At 48.9% G+C, this 23,629-nt stretch overlaps 1 protein-coding gene across 1 annotated transcript in view; it reads right to left on the bottom strand.

The window, feature by feature from the left end:
* Positions 1-23,629, bottom strand: part of Rgma (repulsive guidance molecule BMP co-receptor a) — a 44,036-nt gene that overhangs the window by 18,927 nt on the left and 1,480 nt on the right. Inside the window, 1 exon segment of the mRNA NM_001107524.1 lies at positions 8,674-8,789. Coding sequence (NP_001100994.1) covers positions 8,674-8,789 — 116 coding nt within the window.

Genomic DNA, 23,629 nt, shown 5'->3' with positions numbered 1-23,629 from the left:
CATGACAAAGCATCCCAATAAAACTTATTTTGCTGGGGCCCAGAGGGGGTGGGAAGGATCAACCTAGAGAAAGGAGTCTTAGGAATTCCGTGAGGTGCTCCCGGGCCAGAGCCCAGGAATAAAGACAATGTAATTTGCCACCAAGAAAAGCCCAATAGACCAATAAATTACCCGCGTGCAAAGGGATTAGATCAGGTTTCAGAGGCCTAGGGGAGGGGCAGGGTAAGATGGGAGGGAGACAGCCATGCCTTCTCTTAAAGAGGTAAGGCTCACTTAGAGCACAAGCTCCTGGGTCAAGATGTTTTCAACTCTGCTTGCACAGTGACTGTTGGAACTGATTTACTTGCTCAGAGCTCTGGATCCTGATGTGTGCTGGGAATTGCGGTGAACGCTATTCTCGGAACACACTCTGTGCTTAGGTGGGGCTGGCCTTACAAAATCTGGAATGTTTCATCTGAGTCTGGATGGTGGCACGACGGTATCAGCGAAGATTGTCAAGAAGCGAATATTGCCCAACTTCAAATCACTGCCCTTTGCTGGTGGAACCTTTAACACTCCCCAGGCCCCGCTCCCGCCCCCGCTAATCGTATCATCCTGATATTCTACCACCAGGGGGCACTAGATGGAAAAAAGGAAGGTGCCCCTGGAGTTCCCACTGCTGGCCTTCCCACTAGGGCCCTTCTCCCCTCCTCCGACTTCTAGCTACTTTGCCTGGAGTGGCTCTGAGGTACTATAGGCCCAGCAAGCTTCTTCAGTTCCATTGCCACTTTGGCCTCTGAGGTGGACGCTGTGTCCTGCTATAGGCCTTGGTGATGTCTGTCTTTTGGAGCCTACCAAGCTTATAGTACCCAAGCTTAGCTCCCTCGGTGGAACCGCCCGAGGGAGGGGGAGGGGAGCTCGCTTTCCGGGCAAGCCTAGGAATGAATCGGCCGCCGGAGGATCTCAGCCAGCAGAAAGCCCCAGCGGCGGCACCCGCACCAGCGCTCTATTTTAGTGAGCAGTGTAACTTAAGAGGCAATAGTTTCAATTAGGACACAGGCGGGTGGAAGAAAGGAGGGGAAGCTTCTATAAGTCTGCCTGCCTCGGGGAGAGGCCAACCCTGAAGTCTGAAGTCTCCAAGTTCCTTTCCTCACTGCCCACCTAGTCCCGGAAGCAGACCCTAGTTTGGACTCTGAAAAGAGGTCACATGACAATCCTGAAGGAGGTGGGGGAAAGGGAGCTAAGGAGGAGGACAACTGCTCCCACTGTGCATGAGCCCCAAGCCTGGGTCTCCTGCTGATTCTAGTCCCACAGTAACGAATCTTGGTGTACGTGGGGATGGAGTGGGGGTGTTACGGGACAAGAACGGATGCCCAAGGCTCTCTGTTGGCGTCACTTCTCCAGGAATTTCACTCAATCATCCTGGCGTAAACACCCAGGTGTTTGGCCCCAGATACTGAGAGGGACACACCCAGCAGACTGGATTTTTTGCCAGGTGCTGCACAGCCTACCTCACTTAACCTATCACTGCAGCCAGAAGGGATCACCGCTCCCTTGTGACATTCCAGGGCCAGGCAGCCTAAGGGCCCCAGAACTGCCACTTCATTGCCAGGTGTCCCCCACCCATTAGCTCTACTGGGAATTGTCCAGTTTTCTCCAGAGTTTGGTCAGCAGGACAAGGCTGGGGGCAAAAGGGAGCTTTGGGGAAATCCTCAGGTGACCTAGGAAGAGAAGGCAGAAATGTTGGGGAGCTGGGTCCAGGACGGTGAACTCACCGCCTACCTATCGTGGGCAGAAGTGGCTGAGTGCCACTCCTAGAGCTGGGGCAGGGCAGTACTGCTCCCCTGTCACACAGCCAAGGCTGCCCTGCCTCAGCCTCCACACATGCCAAGTTGTTGCAGCCTTGATGACTGCCAAGGAGAAGAGCACACCTCAGCTTTCCAAACAGGCCACCCTCCCCCAGCTCCCACGGGAGCCCTGTGGAAACAGCCTGGGCCAGGGGGTGGTGTGAAAGCCATGACTTCGCCCTCTAATGAGAGGCCATAGGCAGTCTTTCAGCGGAAGGCTGAGAGCATGCTTGGGTAACAGGGGCTCCTAGGGGTCAGGCAAAGGGACAAGGCCCTCCCTCACCCCAGGAGCATCCTGCTTTGGGGAGAAATAAAACAGCCCTAGTTCTGGGCACGAAAGGGTCAGTGGTTAGGGAGGTAATCAAGGTTTTCCCAGGACAGTGAAGCTGCAGGTGAGAGCTGTGGTGTTTCACGTTAGAAGCACAAAGTGACAGCTTTACGGTCAGACTTTGCCTCTAGCTATCTAAGCTTTTCTGCTCAGCTGCAAGTCAGACACCATTGGGGAGAAGGAAAAAGAAACAAAAACCCACCATTGAGGTGCATGTTCTCCCTCCCTGCCACCTGCAGGTGCTGGAAGGGCACATGCCAGGCTGGTACCCAGGTGGGAGGCACAACCCTGAACTCCTTTCTACGTGGGACGGGCTTCAGAGACAGCCCTATAGTAAGTGTCTAGGTGTCCTAGCACAGATGAAGCAGGGCACAATCAGTGAACTCCTGCCAGTGTGCCTTCCTCACCAGTGACAGTGCCATCTTCCTCTTTGGAACACAAAGTTAGAGAATGACCAAGGACAGGAAAGGCCTCTGGAGGCTGAGAGAGCACTGTGATGCACTGTGGGAACTAGGAGGCCTCTCATCGTTCAGTGGCCCAGTGTCATAGTCTCACGGTTCTTTCTTCCCCAGCATTCCCTTCCCCTGACCTGCATCTTAAGGCTCACCCTTCTCAACAGCGGAGTTTGACCAGGCTACACGGCAAATTTAACAACCCTGTTTATCCAAAATCTAGAAAGGGCAGGAGTCTGGCATCTGCTACTGGGCGCTGCGTGGTAACTGGCTGTGTGTAAGGCTGTGCAAATTATCCTCCTCAGACTCTGCTTCCTCATCAGGAAGGATGGTTTCTGAGGACTCAGTTTACTTAAACAAGCTATTGGAAGCTCTTGGTACTCTGTTGGCCATGCAATCCACTGAAGAACCCTTAAAAATTATTATCCTCCTCCAAGTAGCCATATCTGGCAAAGTGTGAAGGTATTATGTTTTGAAGGGTGCTGTTGAATGCTAACTAGGAGTTGTCTGTGAGAGGACAGACTTTTTTTTTTTTAAATCCTTTTGGCTTTTTAAAATGTCTAACTGCTTTTATAATCAGAAACAATATTTGGAAGAGATATGGGGTGTCCTGTGTGGGTGGGGGGAGTCCTGTGGTCTTTGTTCTTTGAACAAAAGCCAGAATCAAAGAGTTTAGAAAAACAAAACAAAAACAACCCCCACCCCCAAAACCTAAAGGTTTAGTAGCTCCCAGCCCTATGATGGATATGCTTGCAGGTGTGGGGGAGGAGGGGAAGAAAAGAGCAGAAAATAGGCTCCCACCCTTAACATATAGGGTTAGAGAGACCAAGAAGACAGAAACCCAAGACCCATGAGTCCATCGAGCCAAGGGGACTTCAGCCCTGTGAAGGTTGACAGGTGCCTTGGGAACCAAAAGTCTGCATGGACTGTATGCACTGAGTTTGGGATTTGATCAAGTAGGCAGGGGGAAAGGGTGAGTGTTCAACTCAGAACTGGGCGGTGCAAGACAAGGATGGAGCATCCCATGGGAAAAGGGGATAGAATATGAAGAGGAGGGGGCTGGGATGTACGGGGTCATTTGGGAAAGAGGTTTGGGCTTGAAATCAGAGACACACCCCCTGGATGCTGCAAACAAGGACCTGGAGAGTGTGAGTGTGGTCTATCAGGCATGAGCTTGGAGTAGGACACCAAGGCAGCCCTGGCGGTTACAATGTGGCAACGGGAAAGGCAGCAGACTCTCAGCTCTAGGTGACAGGACTACAGGGAGACCGTTTTGCAGGGAAGACTTCATGTTTCTGGGCAAAAGAGTCCCAGACACAGGTGGGCAGAGGATGCAACTAGGGAGCCCACATTCTGATGTGCCTGGGACCCAGGAGACATGTAGGGAGTCCTGACTTTCAGTTTTAAAACTTGGAAAATGTTGGGCAAACTGGTGAGTGGGTCATTCGAGGGATATAAGGCCTTTGGAGTGCATCTCAGCCCATTGGCTAGTCAGGCACTAAGCTGGCACTCGATTCAAACCTGAAGCCGGAAAACAGGTCTTGCAAAGTCTGCAAAAGGCAGGATCTTTAGAGGGGACTGCAGTCCCCCCAACACATATACAGGTCCTCAATCTTATGCATTTGCCTCTGCAGGACCCGTCTCTGTTCCCGCCATCAGAGCCTTATTTGTGACATTGGGTTACTTCCACTTTCCCCGATAATCTCTCTTTGGGGCAGCAGAGTGACTCTCCAGTTCACCTTCGGAGCCTAAGGGGCCATGGGAACCCTATGAGTTGATATCTGTACTCTCTGCCCATTATATCCTGGCTGCTAGTCACCAACCCGCCTCTTGTAACTGAACATCCTTTTCTCTCCTCTTCTGCCCGCCCCCCCCCCCAAATCACAGGCTAAAATTGAATCCTCAAAGCAATGGTACTGTGAAGAGGATCCAGGACTTTTGGAAGTGTTTATATCATGGGAGTAGAGCCCTCATGGAACGGAGCCCAGAGAGCCAGCTTTCCATCCCTTTTGCTTTGGAGGGACCTGGTTACAAGGCACAAGACACATGGACTAGAAAGGTCCTCTCACCAGATTCTTACAGCGACTGGTTCCTCAGTCTCTGATTTTCTAGCCTCCATAGACTTTTGTTTGTAAAATCTATGGTATTTTGTTATAGCAACAGAAACTCTTCCTCTTGGGACACAGAGTCCAAAGAAGAGGCACAATGACTATAAGAAGCAGACTTATGGGCTGGAGAGATGGCTCAGTGGTTAAGAGCACTGACTGCTCTTCCAAAGGTCCTGAGTTCAAATCCCAGCAACCACATGGTGGCTCACAACCATTTGTAATGAGATCTGATGCCCTCTTCTGGTATGTCTGAACAGCTACAGTGTACTTATATATAATAAATAAATAAATCTTTAAAAAAAGAAAGAAGCAGACTTACAAGTTATGCATTCTTAAGTAGCAGTTCTGATAGAAACAGTCTTACCATACACATATATTTAGATGCTTGAGAGACCCTTAGCTCCTCTAAGCCTCAGTTTCCCCACTTGAAGACTAACACTTCTACAGCAGGTGTAGTTCAAAAGCATAAGGGAGGAGCTGAAGAGAGGGCTAAGCAGTTAAGAGTACATGCTGCTCTTAGAGAGGACTGGGATTCAGTTCCCAGCACCCACACAGGGCAGTTCACAAAACCAAGTTAACTCCTGTTCTGTGGCACTTGCTCATGTTCTCTTTGGGCCTCTTTGGGCACTGCATACACGTGGTGCACGTGCAAGCATGCAGATATGCACACATACAGGTTAATAAAAACAAATGAACATTTAAAAAAACCTATGAAAGAAAGAAATAAGAAAGAGAGGCTGCATTGAAGCCCCCTAGAACCAGTTCTTCAAATGAAGCATGCATCAGACCCCTCCTCTGCGAGGCCTTGGATGGGTTCTCTCAGAAGTCTGTTTGAATAAGTCACAATGTCTCACAGCTTAAAATGTATCTATTTACCCTTGCGCTGAAGAGGGTGCTATTTGTGGAAAACTCTTTTAAGTTTTTTCCGGCTTCTCCCCCACTCCCCCTTGGGTAGATGCAGCTACTGACCCATCCTCTATTCTCCAGCCCTTCTCTCTTCAACAGGCTGAAGGCTGTTCTGACGCAGGGACTCGGGAGGTCGGCCATTGATGTTGAGTAAGTACACGTAAACACTCAAAACACACAAACACTCTCAGTCTGGCAAAGTGAAGGCATCTTTCCCCACATAACTATGTCCAATTTAATTTGCACCACTGCTTACTGCTGGCAGCCGTTCAAGTAGGCGAGCTCTGAACAAACCTAGGCTTTCACAGGGCTGCTCGGCCAGTTTCCACCTGTTTTTTGGGGGGTGAGGCCCCGGCTTTCTTTTTTTTCTCCTGAATGTCCATTCACTGTCTACTAGAAACACAGGCTTTCTGACCTTTATTCTGGGGCATCCTGTTTGCTGGACCTACGTGTCAGAGCACGTTGGTCCCATCTCTGCTGTGGAAATTACACATCTAGCTCTTCCCCACGTAGGAAACTGTCCTTTTGATCCAGGTTTCCTGAGCACCCACATTCCCGAAGGCCTCAGTGCATTTGCTCGATGGTGACCAGCAGCTCAGTTTTCAAAAAGGTGGGCAGTTTTGACTCAACTGTCAAAGGCCTCCGAGAAGGAGAAACCTTAGCCAGTTGGCAAGATATAGCTCAGCTATCAGTGGCATCTGCCAGGACTTAGTTACCAGCCTCGGAGCCAAAAAGAAGTGGGTTTCTTGGACAGAAAGTGGCGGAATTTGAGTTGTGAATTATATAACCCATCGGCTTGCCTCAGACTAGGCTGCTGATACTTTAAAATGAATAAAAGTGTTTAAGACAAAGAAACGAACGGGGGAAATACCACGCCCCCCCACCCCAACCCCTAAACCCCACCTAGCCCTTGCAAGCTCCTTCCTTTCCTCTTTTTCCAGCCTTAGAGATTAATAAGTGCTACAGCTTTAAGAGCAGGAGGTGTTGTTTTAAGAGCCCAGGGAGCCCCCCTTCTCAATTTCAGCTCAGAGCTGAGATCACATCCCCCATCGCAGCCAAAGGACAAAAGCCATTTATCATCTCATCTGATAAAACTTCCAATGGGCTGCTGAATCTTTATCCTGACCAAACCAAGGCGAGCACAAGTGCTAGTTGCTGCTTCTTTGAGTTTCTTTTCACTTTCTGATGGTTTGTACTTTATTATTTTAACTCTGGGGAAGGAATAAAATCAGTCTTTTAAACAGAAAATTTAGATACGTGGTTCTCAACCTGTGGGTCTTGACCCCTCTGGGGTCCAGCGATTCTTCCACAGGGGTGGTCTAAGACTGTCAGGAAACACAGATATTTATATCACAATTCATAACGGTAGCAAAATTATGGTTATGAAGTAGCAGCGAAAATAATCTTATGGTTGGGGGGGTCACCACAGTATGAGGACCTGTCTTAAAGGGTCACAGCATTAGGAAGGTTGAGAACCACTGATTTAGATAAAGAAACTTGGGTCTCAAAACCAGGAGATTGCAGGGGGCCGGAGGGGGGGTCATCTCCCCTGCTGGAAGCACTGTATGGTGTTTTGATATTTCCAGGGCTTATTGGGTATGAGGACTCTTGGGAGATACTGACACCCCCTCCCCCTTTCTGGTCCTGAGCAGGGATCTATCTCTTCAGGAAAGAGCTTCAGAAAAATGGTTTTGAAAGTCCAGGATGCTCCTGGGTCTGGAAGCTGCTGAGATGCTTTGGTTAAGAAGGCACTGGGGTCACTGCAGCCTGGCTGAGACAAAAGGGTAAACTGACCCTTACCCCAGTAGTGCTTGTTGTCTCTGCTGTGTGCGCTCTGGGAATCCCAACCTGCAGCCAGGCCTAACCTGGACTGACTCCCCCGTTCTGTCAGTTCCTTGAAACCCAGTTGGCTGAAGAGGAAATCAAAACAACTCAATCCCCGTCCTAACTCAAGTTCTTTCTTGCAAATCTCAGCGGCGCAGGGGCAGCACTACCACATCTGGCCGCGCTGTGAGACAGGCTGGAGTTCTTTGCTCAAAGACACTTCTGAACCCCACAACACAATGGAAACGGTTAGGAGATCCCGCCTTACACGGAGGACCATTTGGTCGTGGCACTGATTATTTGCATTTAAAAAAAGAGAAAAACGGGTGAAAAGCGTTTAACTGGCCTTTTCTGACTCTGAGCAGCAGCACGGAATAAAAATGAAATAAAAGTTTTACGAAACATTATAAAGAAAACAGACCGGGGATTTAAGCTTCGTTCATTCCCCCTCCCCCCAAAGGGGAAAAAAAGTAAAGAAACCGGAGCGTTTGGGAAGGAACAAACGCTTCTCTGTGGAGTTGGTCTCCCTTCCCCCAACAAAAACAAGAGGTCCGGGCTCGCAGGAATTTGAAAGCAGCGATCTGCCAAAAACATTGTGAAAAACTATGGGGGATTCATTGGAAACAGATGGGCTTTTTCAGCTTTAATTCTGAAATTCTCTCGCTTTCTGGCACAATAAAAACAAACAGGGGGGCGACGCAGAATGTTATCAAACAGGAATTAGCACGTCTGAGCCTGTGTCCGTGGGCTTTCCCGCGTGGGCCAGCGTGGGGGCGGGACAGGGCGGTCGGGGACTCGTCTGGGACCTCCCCAGCGCCCCCAGCTCCACCCCTGGGCTACCAACAGGTTTTCCAAACTGGTGGGCGAGGAAATGGAGAAAGTTCTCTTGGTGCCGAGTCCGAGTCTCCTTTGGAGCACACAAGAGGCGTTCAAGGAACCCGATTTCTCGTAGGGAGAGAGGGGGACTGAGAGGCATCCCCGGCTCTGCAGAACTCCCCACCCGCTCCTGCCCTTCGGAACTCGGACAGGAGGGACTGGGGTTCTCTCACCTCCAGGTTTCCACTGCCACACACATCTCCCTCTACAGGGTTCGAGACAAAGACTCGTAGAAATGGGAATCTGGGTCCCCAGGAGGCCGGTGAACTGGGGCCCCGACTGGCGCGGGGAGGCCCGGGAGCCGGACCGGTCGGCTGACCCCCCCAACCCATGACCAAGGAGCTGTGCCTTACCTGCGGGAAAGCTGCAGAGAAGGAAGGCGAGGGTCGGCCACAATCCCAGGGCTGAACGTCCTGCCCCTCTCCCCATACCCATCCATCCAGCTCGGCCTGTTACCACTAGCCTCTCCCTGGAAGAAGTTTAGAAGAAAAGGAGGGAGAAAAAAAAAATCAATCACGCTGCGGAGAAGAGGCAACCTGGCTCCGCCGGCGGGAGCAGCGAGCCGGGAGGCCCGGTCCACCTCCGCCACCGGCGCCCCGTGTCCAACCCCCGCCCCCCGCCCGGCCCCGCCCTCGCCATCCATCATTCGGTTCCCCGCCAATGTCCCAGCGGCCCCGCGCCCCGCCGCCGCGCGCCCCGCCCACGCGAGCTCGGGTTTCATCTTTGCGGGCGGGAGGGAGTGAAGAGAGGCGGCTCAGGCTGCCGGGCCGGTGGCCAAGGGACCTGGGGAACCAGGGGCCCGCGAGTGCAGGGCGCGTCCTCAGCTCCGATCTAACCGCCACTCCCCACTCACCCAGGTGGCTAAGGCGCTCAGGACAGGAGGATCTCAGAGAGCTCCTTTAATCCTCCCCCATTCAAATAGAAAGAGCTTGCAGACAAACTCCCGCCTCCCTTTGCCACCAGACTACCGCCCCAAAGCCCCCACCAACACCCCTTGGCTCACTTCCCCACTTCAGATGTCTCGCCGGTGCAGAAGACTGAAAAGCCTACTCCGGAGTTGTCAGACTCCTCTGGGGCTAACGACCCACTGTCACAGCCCGCCTTGGCCACCCAACTGGACTCTGCGGGTGCCCCCTCCAGAACCATCTCTAAGTACCCGATTGCTTCGGAAAAACTCGGCCCTGTTCGCAACTGAGATCGCTCACCAACTGTGATCTTGCGAGCCTAAAGCTGCCTCAAGGGACACAGCTCCCAACTTAAGGAGATAGAGACCGTGGTCCTTGGGGCGCTCAGGGCCGACCCCGCTGGTGTTCCGGCAGAAACTATATTCCTAAGGTTCATTTTGGAAGGGCTTTAGGGTAGTGATCTCCCCTTTTCAGTCTCTTATTTTCCAGGAGAAAAAAATGACTCCTCCCCAAAGTTTTCTAAGCCCCACAGCTATTCTATTTGGTATTTAAGGGACTGGCAAGTTCTGCTGAGAAACATCTTCTGGGTGACACAAATATGCCAGCGCAAGTGTTTTCAGTCAAACGGATTCCCCCGCCCCACCCCACTCCCCAAGCCTGCCCATCTGGCTCTTTGGGGGAAAAAATTCTGGGTTTTGATCCAATTTCTCTTAAGAGCTATCACAGTCTTCATTTGCAGGCCACACAAGCTGCAGGGCTATGTCGGCATATTCTGCTGTGGAGAAGCGACTAGGGAGAAGGAGGCTGGGGGTGGGGAGTCGGGGACGGGGCCTCTGCCCTGAAGTCACTTGGTGGCTCAGACAGGCGGCAAGGCAGCACAACTTCAGAATCTGGCTTTCCCCGAAGCAGGTAAGCGGAGACTAATTCCTCAGCCAATGTGCAGCCAGAGGCTGCAGTTTCCCTAGGTTAAAAAGCTCTTGGTAGCGGCTGTTGGCCCTTCCAGTTGGACTCCCCCGATATTCCTCTCAAATACTTAGGTCTCAGACTGACAGGTTCTGCCTACTTTACTGTTCCCTTGAACTGGAGCTTCCAAGTGCAGTGTAGGTTTGTCTGGTGAGAGTTCACCGTCTCAAATCCAGTTCTCAAACGTTTTCCTTTCAAGCCTGGCCAGCCAAACCCAACAACCGTGTGGAATCACAGCACAGCAGCCTGCTCCAGAAGCAGCCCTGGCTTACTGAGGTAGGCACACAGCCAGACTGCCCAGAGACCTGATGTGGCCTTTCCCCTCCTTAGGTCCAGCAATTATCACCGTTTGCTGGAAGCTGCCTTTCAGGAGCTCATGCTAAACCTTTGCATAATGAGGGGTCTCACAAGCTTTTCCCGAAGCTCAGGACACTGCCGCTCCAGGTCAGAACCCTGTGGCTTTCAAAGGCAGAAAGGGGCACTCCTCTAACCCTGCCCCAGGCCCAGGAGCAGCAGGAGTTTTCATCTCAACACCTGTTTCTCCTTGTAAAGAGGGCCAGTCTGTTATTGTCACTAAGACCGCAACTGAATACAATTTGGGAGGGATACCAGGCCCTGAGATTTCCCATGCAGCATCTCTGGGTGCTGTAACTCAGTTACAACATGTGTGTGTGTGTGCATATGTACATATCTGTGACTATGTGCACGTGTGTGCAGGTGTTGACCCAGGCCAGAAGAGGGTGTCGGATCTCCTAGAGGTTGGAATTACAGGAAAATGTGAGCCTCGTCACAGGGGTGCCAGAAACCAAACTCCAAGTCATCTGTAAGAGCACCAAGCAGTCTTAAGCTGGAGAAATCCTCCAGCCTGAGAGCCAACCTTTTACTTTTCCAGCGTTGAGTTTGGAGTTTCCTATGTGTTTTGATCATATTCAACCCCCCACTCCTCACCCCTTTCCTTACCTATCCAAATTTGTGTCTTTCCTTCCTAAACCCTTCAAGACCAACCTCTGTTGCCCAAATAGAAATATTCTTGAGTATGTGGGCTTTCACTGGGTAGTTTATCAGGGGATATATACCCTAGAGAAAAATGTCTTTCCTCTCAACAGCTTAACCATTTGCTCCCAGGCTGTTCAGGGTGGACTTGTATTGCTCTGGGAGATAAAGAAATAAGGCAATTCTCGATGCGCTATAGAGATGGTGTGTTCTCCAACTGTCCCCAGGAAGGCTTTGGGAGGTGGAGCCTGGTGGTCCTTATGTCCTTGGGACATGTCTTCAAGGGGGATTCTGAGACCCTGACCCTTCCCCTTCTTTGCTTCCAGGCCATGAAGTAAGCCGTTGACGGTGCTATATGCTCCCCGCAGTTACCGTTCAGCAGGCCCTTCAGAGGTCCAAAGCCACGGGCTCACCTGGTCCTTGCCCAGAAACTCCCAAACCGTGAGGTTTTCTTTGAACACCTGTCTCCTGTCCTGTGCGCTGCTTCCTGTCAGATCTTCCACTCCTCCCCGCTTGCAAAGACAGCCACTACATGGCAAGTCACCATGAGCCCCACTGGTAGTTTCGGCAGTGCCTTCCAAATTCGGTCCTTTTCTGCTCTGCCCCTTTCTCAGTCACAGACAGCCTGAAGGAAGTGTCACTGTGTGGAACAGGGAGACCTCAGGGCAGTGACATTCCACAGACCCTCCTGGTTTCCACAGCCTGGCCTCACAGCATTCCACAAGCGCTCCGCAGTGACCTGCTTTCTGCTTCTCACAGACTCTCCTTTCTTGCCCAGTCCTAACAAGGCTGGGCATAATTTACCTCTCATTGTCTTAATCCTTAGTTCAAATCACATCCTTCCAAACTCCTCTCTTCTCCAACTGTCGTGTAGTGAGAATGCTTTCTCGCATCTAAAGGCAAACCTTTGCTTTTGTTATGTGGTGGCCACGCTGGAATGCAAACACAGCACAAGGTCTGAACTGCTATGAAAACAAAGGCCAAAGAGCACTGACCGATGGGAGAGGTGAGGTATGAAGTGTCTTCATCGAAAGAGGTGGTGAGAACTTTCAAGCGTCTTGACAGTTCTGTTTCTAATGATCGTGGCTAATATTTTGATTTGTTCTTTTTAAAAATCATCTTCATTTCTACTCGTGTGTATGGAGGTGTGTCTACATGTATGTGAATGTAGGTGCCCACAGAGGTCAGAGTTGTTGGAGTCCCTGAACCTGGAGTGACAGTCGTTTACAACCATGTGACATGGATATGCTGGAACTGAACTTGGGTATGAGAAATGACATACTCTTTAACCACTGAGCCATCTCTCCAGCCCCTTGATTTTTCTTATACAGTCTGTGCTGGTTTACATTTTCAGTTAAGATGGGTTCTGTGATCATCCCTGCGCAGAGGAGGAAACGGTGGCTCAGTGGTCAGCAATAGTCACCCAAGCTGGCCTTTAATGCCAGCACTCTGTGGGGAGAGACAGGCAGATGTCTGTGGGTTCTTTGAAGTCAGCCTGGTCTACAGAGTGAGTCCCAGGACAGTCAGAACTAGTGAGATACTGTTCTCCCCCCAATCTTTCCTGAGGTAGTTTCTATTGGGGAACCCTTCACTGTGTTCTTCCTTGAGACAGGTCATCAAGCATAGCCAGTTGTGTTCTGGATCCAGTACAGGCTGAGCTCAGAGGTGACCTGAGGGGAAGGTGTGTATTACTACCCATGCGGGCTGAGGCTGTTTACAGAGATACTATACGGTTTTATTCACTGAAGGTGAGCTTAACTGGTAAACTTTTCCAGGCTGACGGACATCTTCATCATTTGATGGACCACGCCTACAGGTCTCCCTTGGTTCTTCCGGGCAACACTTGTTCCAGCTGGGGCAAACCATGACATTCTTCTCCATTTGGCTCACTCTAGTCTTGGTTTAGATTATACAAACAGACCCCTGGATACGGAGGAAGTGAATGGTCCAATATTGGTTCCAGGCATTTTTGGTCAACCTTATAAATGGGGATGTGTTAGTGGCTTTCAATCCACTGTTCGCCTCTCACTTATGAATCTGATACTTACGAATCTGAATCTTCTGGAGTATTCTATGCTCCCGCTCTGCTTTGAAAATGTAGGAAAGGGGACGGGGAGACAGTGAAACGCTTGCCTTGCAAAATTAGGACGAGAGTAGATTACTTGTCTGAGTGTGATCCCAGAAACTCACATGTGTGCATGCAAACACATACATGCACTCCTCACAGCATACTTACGCCGTGTCCTGAGGAACTGGATTGGTTCACCCCCTAACTCCAAGTGTGGACCTATCCTTATAAATGTACCCATTCGACAATTCCTCTTTGCTATCTCAAGGGCTACTCTGGGTCTGGCTATCTCGGAGTTGATGAAGCAGCCTTTGTTCCAGTCCTCCATGACCTTCAAGTCTGTCCAGGCTTTGATCCTATCACCTCGCTGCCTTTGTTGTCCCACATGAAAGCCCTAAAGGAACAAAGCAGGGCAGCCTCTTGTGAAAGATGCTCTCTGGGGTGATTAAAGCTTCTACAGCCTTGAGATAGTCTGCAGTGGAAGGACATTCACAGTCAGGTCTGGATTATGGCCTGGAAGAACCTTATGTTTTGGTTTGGTGTCCAGGACCGTTTCTGATACACCGTTAGCAGGCTCTTCGTATCTGGCCCTGCATGGCCTTTAGCTAACAAACTACAAAGACCCTCAGGATACCCCGGTGTGACTATAAACTGCTTGGGTTTGGGTTGTGTTATTTTAAGTGCATTAATTTAGCCATGCGCCTGCCACAAAGCTTCATTTGTGTTTTCTCACTCAACCTTAAGCTCACCCAGGAGTTAATCTGCACTTGTTTGTGACCTCCACGTACCTGCATCCCATCTGCAGGCTGGAACCATCTGACCTTTCTTCTTCAGATAATCTATGTAAATTTAAGCCAAGTCCTGGTGCACAATCAATCCTGGGGGATTCCCCACTGTTCCTACTTCTTCATCCAGAAAAGTACCGGCTAATTCTAATTTTGTTTCTTGCCTCTGAAGATTTCTAATCATTGACAATTCCCTTCCCCCTACACTGGAGCCACCAAACTCTTTAGGCTTGCTGGCCTTTCTCCCATTAAATTGTCCAGTTTCACATTCTTGTCACAGAGGCTGGTGTGCTTCATCAGATAATTGATACTTTACAGGGTGCTCAGCAATAATGATTCAGTGCACATTCTGTCAGAGAGAACACCAGAGGGGACCACTACACAGACAGGCTCCCTCTGTGGGTGTGAACACAGGAGTCAAGTGTGAGGACAGTTGTCCATTCTGGTCATGAGGGTGTCACTGCTGTCCTTCCTTGTCATTGCTGTCTTCTTTCCTACAGTAGACTTTGGTAGGATAGGTGGCCATGGAGCTTCCTCTCCATGGTCACTGCTGAAGCAGGTTAGGAGAGAGCTTCTCCCCATTTATTTGCTCCCAAAGCATTTGTAAGTTGCTGTCATCGCTCTAGCACTAAGAACCTGTCAGGGCTTGGGAATAGGGTTCAGTGGTACAGTAACTGCCTGGTGTATGCAGTTCTCTGGGTTTATCTGGCAGAACACATAAACAGCAGCATGCATGCACTCGCACACACATGCACACATATGTACACACATGCACACAAACACACTTCATCACAGATTTTGGAGACTTCCAGCACCTTCCTTGAGTCATTTGGCCCACTTAATTTTCCTAGCTCTGCTGGTTGGCCTCTTGTCTTTCTGTGTGTACATACTATGTTTGTTTTGATGCTTTTTCCATTACAATGAGGATAACGTCTCGGTAATTAAAACATACAGATTTTTTTTTTCTCCATTTAAATGTTACTTTTCCTAGAAGAACAAATTAACAGTGATATTCCAGAAGTTCTCTTTTAGAAACAGAGTGAGGCAGCATTCCCCCCGGGACACATTCACACGTACTGAAGAAACATATTTGCAAATTGCAGCCACTTCTGAAAGACTTTAAATATGCATAATCAGATCAGCAATATTTTTTCCTTACAAGAGAGACTTTTGCCAGTGTATTGTTTTTCTATCTCACTCTAAGAACTGAGGGCTCTGAGCGGGGCCTGTGGTACACTGTGGTGAGCAGTGGGTGGGCCTGGCCTGCACTAGGCAGCTCAGTAGAAGACCTGGCATCTCAGCAGAGGATGACAGTGCCCCAAGAAGGGTCCTCAGGAGCCCTGAGTTTGCAGCCCCTTTCTATGGTCACAAGACAACATGGGTCTTCGAGAGCTGAGAGGCTTTGGGAGATGGAGGCCAGGAGTGCCTTTTAAACAGGACAACACCTGACTGTAAAGCACAAGGTCCTGTACCACAAATGCGCAGCTGTTACCCACAATGCTTTCCTCTATCAGTATTGGCCGCGCGACACCTAAAACAGCCTCTGTCAAGATTTTATTTCTTGGACAAACTAACAGACCCATGCAAAGGTCGGTCTTCATGTCTATTAGTCTATTTCTAGAACACTTAGAGCGCCTTCAGGGACTGAAGGAGCAGCTCGTGGACCTGGGATGTGTGCATAGAGTGTTCTGCTTGGGACCTCACAAAATCTGTCCCCCCATATTGGCATGGGTGTGTATTCACTCTGCTAGGAAGAGAAAAAGATGATTTTTAAAGGAAAGAACAGGATGGAAGAACAAATTTCAGGAGCTTTTCATTTCTTCAGTCCAGTACCAAATATATTTATAGAAAATGAAATAATAATATATAAATTAAGTGTGACGTTACTCTTCCTGGATGTGGCAACAGTTAACGGTTCGCTCATAGCTATCCATACATTTTTATTTCCATGTGCATATAAGGACATATCAATCAATCTATCCTCCTTAATATAGCAATAATATTGCAAAAACCTATCAGCCTTTTGACTGTTCCCTCCACAGTGCGTGTGTCCTATTTAGATCGTACTATGAACCCTCTAACATGGCAGGAACGTAGTTCCAGTTGAGTTCAGCAGCCAAAGCCAATGTGCACATACGCAGACAGATGAAATGCAAAATGGCATATATGAGAGCTGCCAGGTGTCTTTAAAAAGTAGTGTCCTGCTTCTCTTTCTAGACCTCAATTCCCACCTTAAAGTCGCCTTCCTCAGAAAGTTCGGATGGGCCAGTGTGATCACAGCTACCGGGCTGCCTCAGACACGGTACCAGCTGCTTCCCTCGCTCTGAAAAAAAGCAAGGGCTTGTCTTGTGTTCTCTGTGCTGTTTTCCCAGCCTGAATCAAGGCTGCACGGGACACTTCCTGATGATCTTCTAGCAGTTTTTTAGGGCCACCTTTCCATTTTTGTGCCTCAGTTCAAGATCCTTAGCAAATCCTTAGATGAGCCTTTTTTTCTTTTAGCATTTCCCCCGCGTCTCCCCACTGGGATTATTAATTTTTTTTAAAGATTTATTTATTATATATAAGTACGCTGTAGCTGTCTCCAGACACACCAGAAGAGGGCATCGGATCTCATTATGTGGTTGTGGGATTTGAACTCAGGACCTCTGGAAGATGAGTCAGTGCTCTTAACCCCTGAGCCGTCATCCCCCCCCCCCCCCACTGGGATTATTAACTGGCATACCACGGGCCTGGCATGATCAAAGTCTTTTCCCCTACTTTTTCTTCTCTTGAGATATTTGTTGAAGATCCTAAACCAAGTAACCTCTAGTGTATAAAACTGCCAATTCGTCTTCCTCCTAGCAGGCTAGCAGGGACATTGTGAACCAACTGTGAGTGTGGAATCTCAACCTTTCGAAGATGTTGCCGAGAATGTGAGGAGATATCTGTCTGGGGGTGAGGACTGCCTACTTTTAGCTGTGTGGTCCAATCACAGCTGTCCTAACTTGGGCCCTTCAGCTCCTACAGTTGAATGGCCTGGCTACCTCCAGGGTATGAAGGAAGGGTCTTCTAGTGCCGCAGTCCCCCTTGTAGGGACTCATCGAACTCATGCTGTCTTTGTCATGAATTGTCCTTGCCCAGCGTCCGATTTTCCAACCGTTCTTGAGCTTCATCTGTAACATCCCTGCATTCCCCGAGAGGAAATATTGCTGAGCAAGTAGGAAATGTTATTTGAGAGGTGACATTTTTTTATGTTTTACTGTCAGAGTGAAATTCTCCAACAGTAATATACCTGAAACCGTACCCTGAAGCCATTTAACAACATCCTCTCGTTTGAATCAGCCAATGAGATGGCACCGTGGGGTCAAGGTGCTTGCTACCAATGTAGACAGCCTGAGTTCTATCCCTGGGACCCGCATGGTCAAAGGAGAGAACTGACTCTGACAAGTTGTTCTCTAACCGCTAACACACACACACACACACACACACACACACACACACACACACACACACACACTGTAATATAAAAAAATGAAAGAGAGATGGTCCGGGTTAAGAGCGCTTGCTAACCATGCATAGGATCAGGGCTAGGTTCCCGGCACCCATATGTGAAGACCCGTTCACAACCACCCACAACTCCAGTTCCAGGGAGTTGCACTTGGTGCACATCCATACACAAAGGCAAAACACTCATGCAGATAAAATGAAATAAATAAATTCTTAGAAAATTAAAAGCAGCTTTTGGATTCCTGTACACCCGAATTACGCAGTTCCCGTAATGAGTGGACCACACAGCTTTTACTTCTCTCTATTCCAGTAACTTCCTGACAACAGAACTGGCCTGACACCATTTATCCATCACATGGCAACTGTGGGAACAGACAGAGAGCGAGTCTGTGTCTTTCTCCTCAGCAGCAGATGGCTACACTATTTGTATTAATGAACAATTCAGTGCCAAGCACAAATACCGTGGACAGTTAGCAAGAGGAACGGGCATTTAAGTTATTAATCAAATCCAACACTGCTTGGAACGGTGAAGGCAGAGGAGTCTCTGCTCACAGGAGGTGAGGGAAGGGCCCGTCCAGAAGGAAGCGTGCTCATGTGACCTTCCTTCCCAACATGTCTCTGATCTTTATTTTTGCCTAAGAGGGAGAACATTTCCTCGTCTTCTGTATGAGAGAGAGAGTGAGTGAGAATACAGTGTCCTGGGCTAAGATTACACAGGTGGAAAGACTAGAACTGTAAAAGGGGGACGCACCTGCAGCTCCCTCAGGAAGTTGATGTAAGGACTCAAGGAATCCACACTCAGACTCCACTCGGAACAGCCAGAGAAACACAGCAAGTGTTGGAAGTGGTTTCCAACACTAGTTGAATACTTTGGATAAAGACCACTGCTTGGGTTATAATAGCATACCTACGATGTGCCACATTCTATCAGGGCCATTGCAAATGTGGAAACTGGGGGGACCCCACAGCGCCCTGTAAGGACCCCTAGATAACCTTGACGTTGGGTGGGTTTTAGGGCCTAGTGAGTCCTCATTACAAGAAAGAATTCTGTAGACCACTGCGGAACTGCCTTTTGCCTTAACTATTCAAGTGGATGCAGGCTGTCCCGTCCGAGACTCAGGATGGTTAAGTGACTCGCCCATGGTCCCCCGGAATGCAAATGTCAGGGCAGAGGCTAAATCCAGGCCTCATGATACCAGCCCAGCTTGTTTCTCAGTCAGCCACAGCTGCGCCTCATCTTCACCCAAGGTTTATCTTTTCCTGTCAGCTCAATAATACATCCCACATGCCTCATGATGGACTGAGCATTAGAAGTGGGAATATGTCTGGAGTCATACTATTTTACAGACACTAACGCAAATAGAAAGATGTTCTTAGAAAAGGACTCTACAACGGCAGACGCTTACTCAAGAGGTCAGGTTCCTGCCATTTACCAGCTCTTCTCTCAAAATAGTCCCAGCAGAGAAAGCACTGTCAAACCCTAAGCTGGCCTTGAACTTCTTACATAGCCAAGGATGGCCTTGAACTCATGACCCTCCTGCTTCAGCCTCTAAGGGTGTCATCACCAGCTTTCCTTTCCATGTTGTCCTAAGGTGGGACATTGAGTAGCCAGTTTAGCATCGCTATGATAACTACCAGAGGAAAGAGTTGGGGTTTTTGTTGTTGTTTTGTTTTTCCCTTTCTGAGGTAGGGTAGCCCTGGCTGTTGTGACTTTGTAGACCAGGCCTCAAAGTCAGAGATCCACCTGCATCTTCCTTCCAAGTGCTGGGATTAAAGGCATGTGCCAACACCTTCCGGCTAAGAAAACATCTTTTTTTTTTTTTTTCCTTTTTTTTTCGGAGCTGGGGACCGAACCCAGGGCCTTGCGCTTGCTAGGCAAATGCTCTACCGCTGAGCTAAATCCCCAACCCCTAGGAAAACATCTTACAGCAGATTTATTTACTCTGCTTTATGGGTTCAGAGGTGTCAGACCAGAATCTTTGTCTCCATTGTTTCTAGGTCTGTTGTGAGGCCACTTATCTTGATGGCAGAAGCATCTCACAGTGGCCGGGAATCTGAGGAGCAGAGAGAGGATAAGGGAGAGGGTCCATTCCTCACAAGGACTCTCCCAGTGACCTCACAAGGCCCCTCCAATCAGGCCTTGTCTCCTAACATCCACTCCCTCCAGTAACTGTCAATCTACAAGTGGATTAACCCATTATGAAACCAGCGCCTTCAAGACCCAAGCACTTCCTAAAAACCCATCAGCTGATAATCCAATGCAGGAGCCTCAGGGACATAATTCAGACACAATGGACAGTATTCTGAAGTTGAAATAGCCAACCATTTCTGCGGTGATGGCCGGTGTGTGACAAGGTAAGCTAAACTCTCACAGAATCTCATGTGCTAGGACAAGAAATGACCTGCCTGTGCCTAGTAGGGATGGGCCTGTAGGAGATGTCACCATGAATCTCACAGTGGCTGCTGGTGAGACAGCCTCTTGGCAATGCATTTGCATTAACGCTCTATTTATTACTTATACTATACCTCCTTCCATCAAAGGTATTAAGTTAAATGAGAATAAAAACATATCACCCACCCAAATGTCCAAATATTAATTATTATTCTCTCCAAGGTACCAATTACTGCAAAGAAACCCTGTAATTTCTGTGGTCCTGCCACTGAGCTATGCATTTCTGTGCTCTTCTGATGACCAGGAAAAAAAAATCCCCATGTGGTCTCAAGTGTCCCCTGGCTATGTTTTTGTAAAAGCAATCTATTTTTCACGATGACCCCGTCAAGGGCAGAAAATGCATCCCGGGAGCAGCCTTTAAACAGATTAAAATGGTATCCTTGCCAGGGAAAAGTTATCCAGCAAGCGGGCTATCAAACTCTGGCAGACAGAACCAAACCTCGCAAAAGCAACCAGTATAGTGTGATGTCAAGGCTTGTGAACAGATGCTCAGGAGGGAAGAAGCAGCACCCAGTCTGAAGTGCTGAGTACCGTGTGTTGTCTAGAGGGGAGATGGGTCCCTTGACAAAATGCCTCAAGCTTGGCTGACGGTGCATGTAAAGCGACAGAGGCTCATAAGGTTGCCCCCAGTCAGTTGTGGTGTGATTTCCTGTGGCAACTAACGAGTCATCGAGGAAGAGGAGCTTCAGCATACCTATGGACAAGCAAAACATGTTTGCATCCATCCTCCGTGAGGTGACCATGCTAAGAGGAATGTGATGGTACAGAGGCTTGCATGGAGATCGGCAGCAGATCACTTCTGTGCACATAGATAAGAGCAGAAGGCACTATCGAGTAACAGGACACATTGTTCCTGTCAGCCAGGGCAAGCTCCTGCGAGGAATTTGAGATCTGAGCATCCTGGAAGATGAACAAACATAGTGACTATTAAAGTGCTCCAGGGATGCACAAGGCGACACACTTTAGAGCTTTCCTTTCCTGTCTATTGCTCTCTGCTTTGACCCTCGGAGGACACAGAGTCTAAATGAATTGACCTTGTTTTGCTAAATTCTTTTCTTTTCCGGGACTTTTGTTTCCCCTCTGATTTTGTCACTCTGGCTAATGAAGTATTTTGATTTCTGACAGTTCTACCTCTGGGCAGCAATGCTTAGATAGACAATCGAAAACCGCAGAAAAAAACCTATTCTGTAGTTAACCCTCTTTGTAAAGTGTGCTTGCGATCCTTCATTCTCCACTCGGAGCCCATGCCTCTGTGGGTTCATCAATTAGCAGTGCCTCTAAAATGTTTTAAATAAAAGGCTTTTGCATTTACATAGTTAATTTCTGCCCCAAATCTCAAAGCTGCTTCTCCTCCTCCTCCTCCTCCTCTTCTTCTTCCTCCTCCTCCTCCTCCTCCTCCTCTGAATAAGAAGTTTTATACCTCACCAGGCTCTGCCCCTCACCCCTGGTTAGGCAGCATGCTCCACTCAAAGGACAGCCAAGAAGCTAGGTGTCCTCCTTAAAGATACCCATTTATCAGCATGGAGCCTGAAGTCTACCTGATACTGCTTGTGTCCTTGGTAAAGCAGACCTTAACTTTCCCATTGTCCCTGTCCCCTGGGAAGAGAAGGGAGGATAGAGCCAGGTTGTTGGTTAAAGAGAAGATCAGTCGTTTAGGCTGGGAACCTGACAGATGGGAAAACCAGAGGCTCCTCACCTCAACCTCAGTAGAGTTCTTAAGCAACGAAAAGTCTGAAACTCGAAGCCATTCTCCTCAAGGATTCCGAGAAACAGAAGCAGACAAAAGTAGTTTGATCAATTAAAGGGTTTTGCCTAATGTGTTTAGTAGAATTAACATACTCCAACTACTCTATGATGCTTTCTATAATCCTCCTCTGGCTGTGCTGTTTCACTTGGGTGCACCCCTCCCACCACCCCAGCTTTGGAAGGTTTCAGGGACATACCTGTATCATTGTCTACCCTGCTCGCTTTAAGGCAGGACCAAATTCTGCAGCCCTGTCTAGTTTTTAAAATGTGCTCGAACTTAATTCATTTAGCAATGGGTGTAGGAGGATACCTGTGGTTCTCAACCTTCCTAACTCTGTGACCCTTTAATATGTTATAGTGACCCCCAACCATAAAATTATCTTTGCTGCTACTTCATAGCTGTAATTTTGCTACTGTGATGAGTTGTAATGTAAATATGTAACATGCAGGATATCTCACATGTGACCCCTGTGAAAGGGTCGTTCAATCCCCAAGGGGGTTGACACCCACAGGTTGAGCACTGCTGCCTTAGACTCAGCACTGTGGCCACGCCCCTACATATCTCTGGAATCCTTTCTTTTCCAGGAAATGAAAATGCCAACCTGCTTCCAGGTAGCAGCGAGCATCCTGGCCTGATCACTCCCTGTTTTGGTGTCAGAGATGTGCAGCATCTATGTCTTTAATTTTGAACTTGGGCTACCAAAGGCTGCAGTAGAGCAGACTCGGGAACCACATTAAATAGGAGCCTCCAAGTCTTCCTTCTGTATCAGCCTGCATCCTGGGCAGGCAGCAATGAAAGCCAAATGTTCCCTCCTTTTTAAGATGCCAAACAGGTCTAGGGCCCCCTTTTCTCATGATTATTAAACTAATACATGCGAGTGGAGAGACAGAACCAAGATGGAGTAGAATGGAGGGGCACAGATAGGTTACATGTGTATTAGGAGTGAGAGCACCGATCTTCATCTGGGAAGGAAATGAAGGGGCAGGGTTTTTGGAAAAGAGGAGGTTGGGGGGGTTGGGGATTTAGCTCAGTGGTAGAGCACTTGCCTAGCAAGCGCAAGGCCCTGGGTTCGGTCCCCAGCTCTGAAAAAAAGAAAAAAAAAAAAAAAGAGGAGGTTGGGAATTGGGGATGTGGCTCAGCTGGTAAAGTGCTTGCCTAGCACGCACAAAGCCTTGGGTTCGATTCCCAACAATGCATCTATTAGATGAGATAGAACCAGAAGGTCAAGGTCATTTTTGGTTACATAAAAAGTCAGTAGCAGCCCGGGATACATAAGACTTACAGGAAGAGGAAAGAAAAAGGAAGCTGGAACCCTGCTTACTACCACCGCAGCCCAGGAGCCTCTCAGGGAATTCGCTTTAGCACAGGCAGAAAGCCACAATGCTCTCCAAGGAGCCAGAGTGCCCTTCACACAGACAGAACTCATTCCCTGCTAGCCTCAGCGGGCCTGGAAGGTGGCAGCACAATCCAGCCATAAAGAATGTGCATCGCGCCTGGATGTGTAGGTGCCCCACCCAGAGCCTTTGTCCATCTGCACGCCATCCTGGCAGTCATTCAGTCCAGAGAAGTAGGCTTGCTTGAACAGCAGAAATTCTCCCCCTTGTGTGTGGAAAAAAAAAAAAAGGAGGAGGCCGTTTGGGGGTACACTGTTCCCTTCCAGTGAAGATGGCACTGCGTCCCTCCACCCCCCAGTTTTTCAGCTACCCTTAAGAGTACACTTGAGCACCCAGTCTCTTTTCTAAGAGTCAGGGCTCAACATTAACCTCACAAATCATCTATGTAGTTACAGATGAACTAGAGAGTAGTAAAGTGACCATACAGGCTTGCCCGATCCCTGAACCAGATGCGGGCGTAGGGGGTGGCGGACGACAAAGGCAAGTGACAGTTTTGCTAGGAGAACCCAAAACTAC

The sequence above is a fragment of the Rattus norvegicus genome, chromosome 1 (genome assembly GCF_021556685.1).
Source record: "Rattus norvegicus strain SHRSP/BbbUtx chromosome 1, alternate assembly SHRSP_T2T, whole genome shotgun sequence".
Lineage (NCBI taxonomy): Eukaryota > Metazoa > Chordata > Mammalia > Rodentia > Muridae > Rattus > Rattus norvegicus.
The sequence above is the reverse complement of the archived record's forward strand: the minus strand, read 5'-3'. Positions and strand labels throughout refer to the sequence as shown.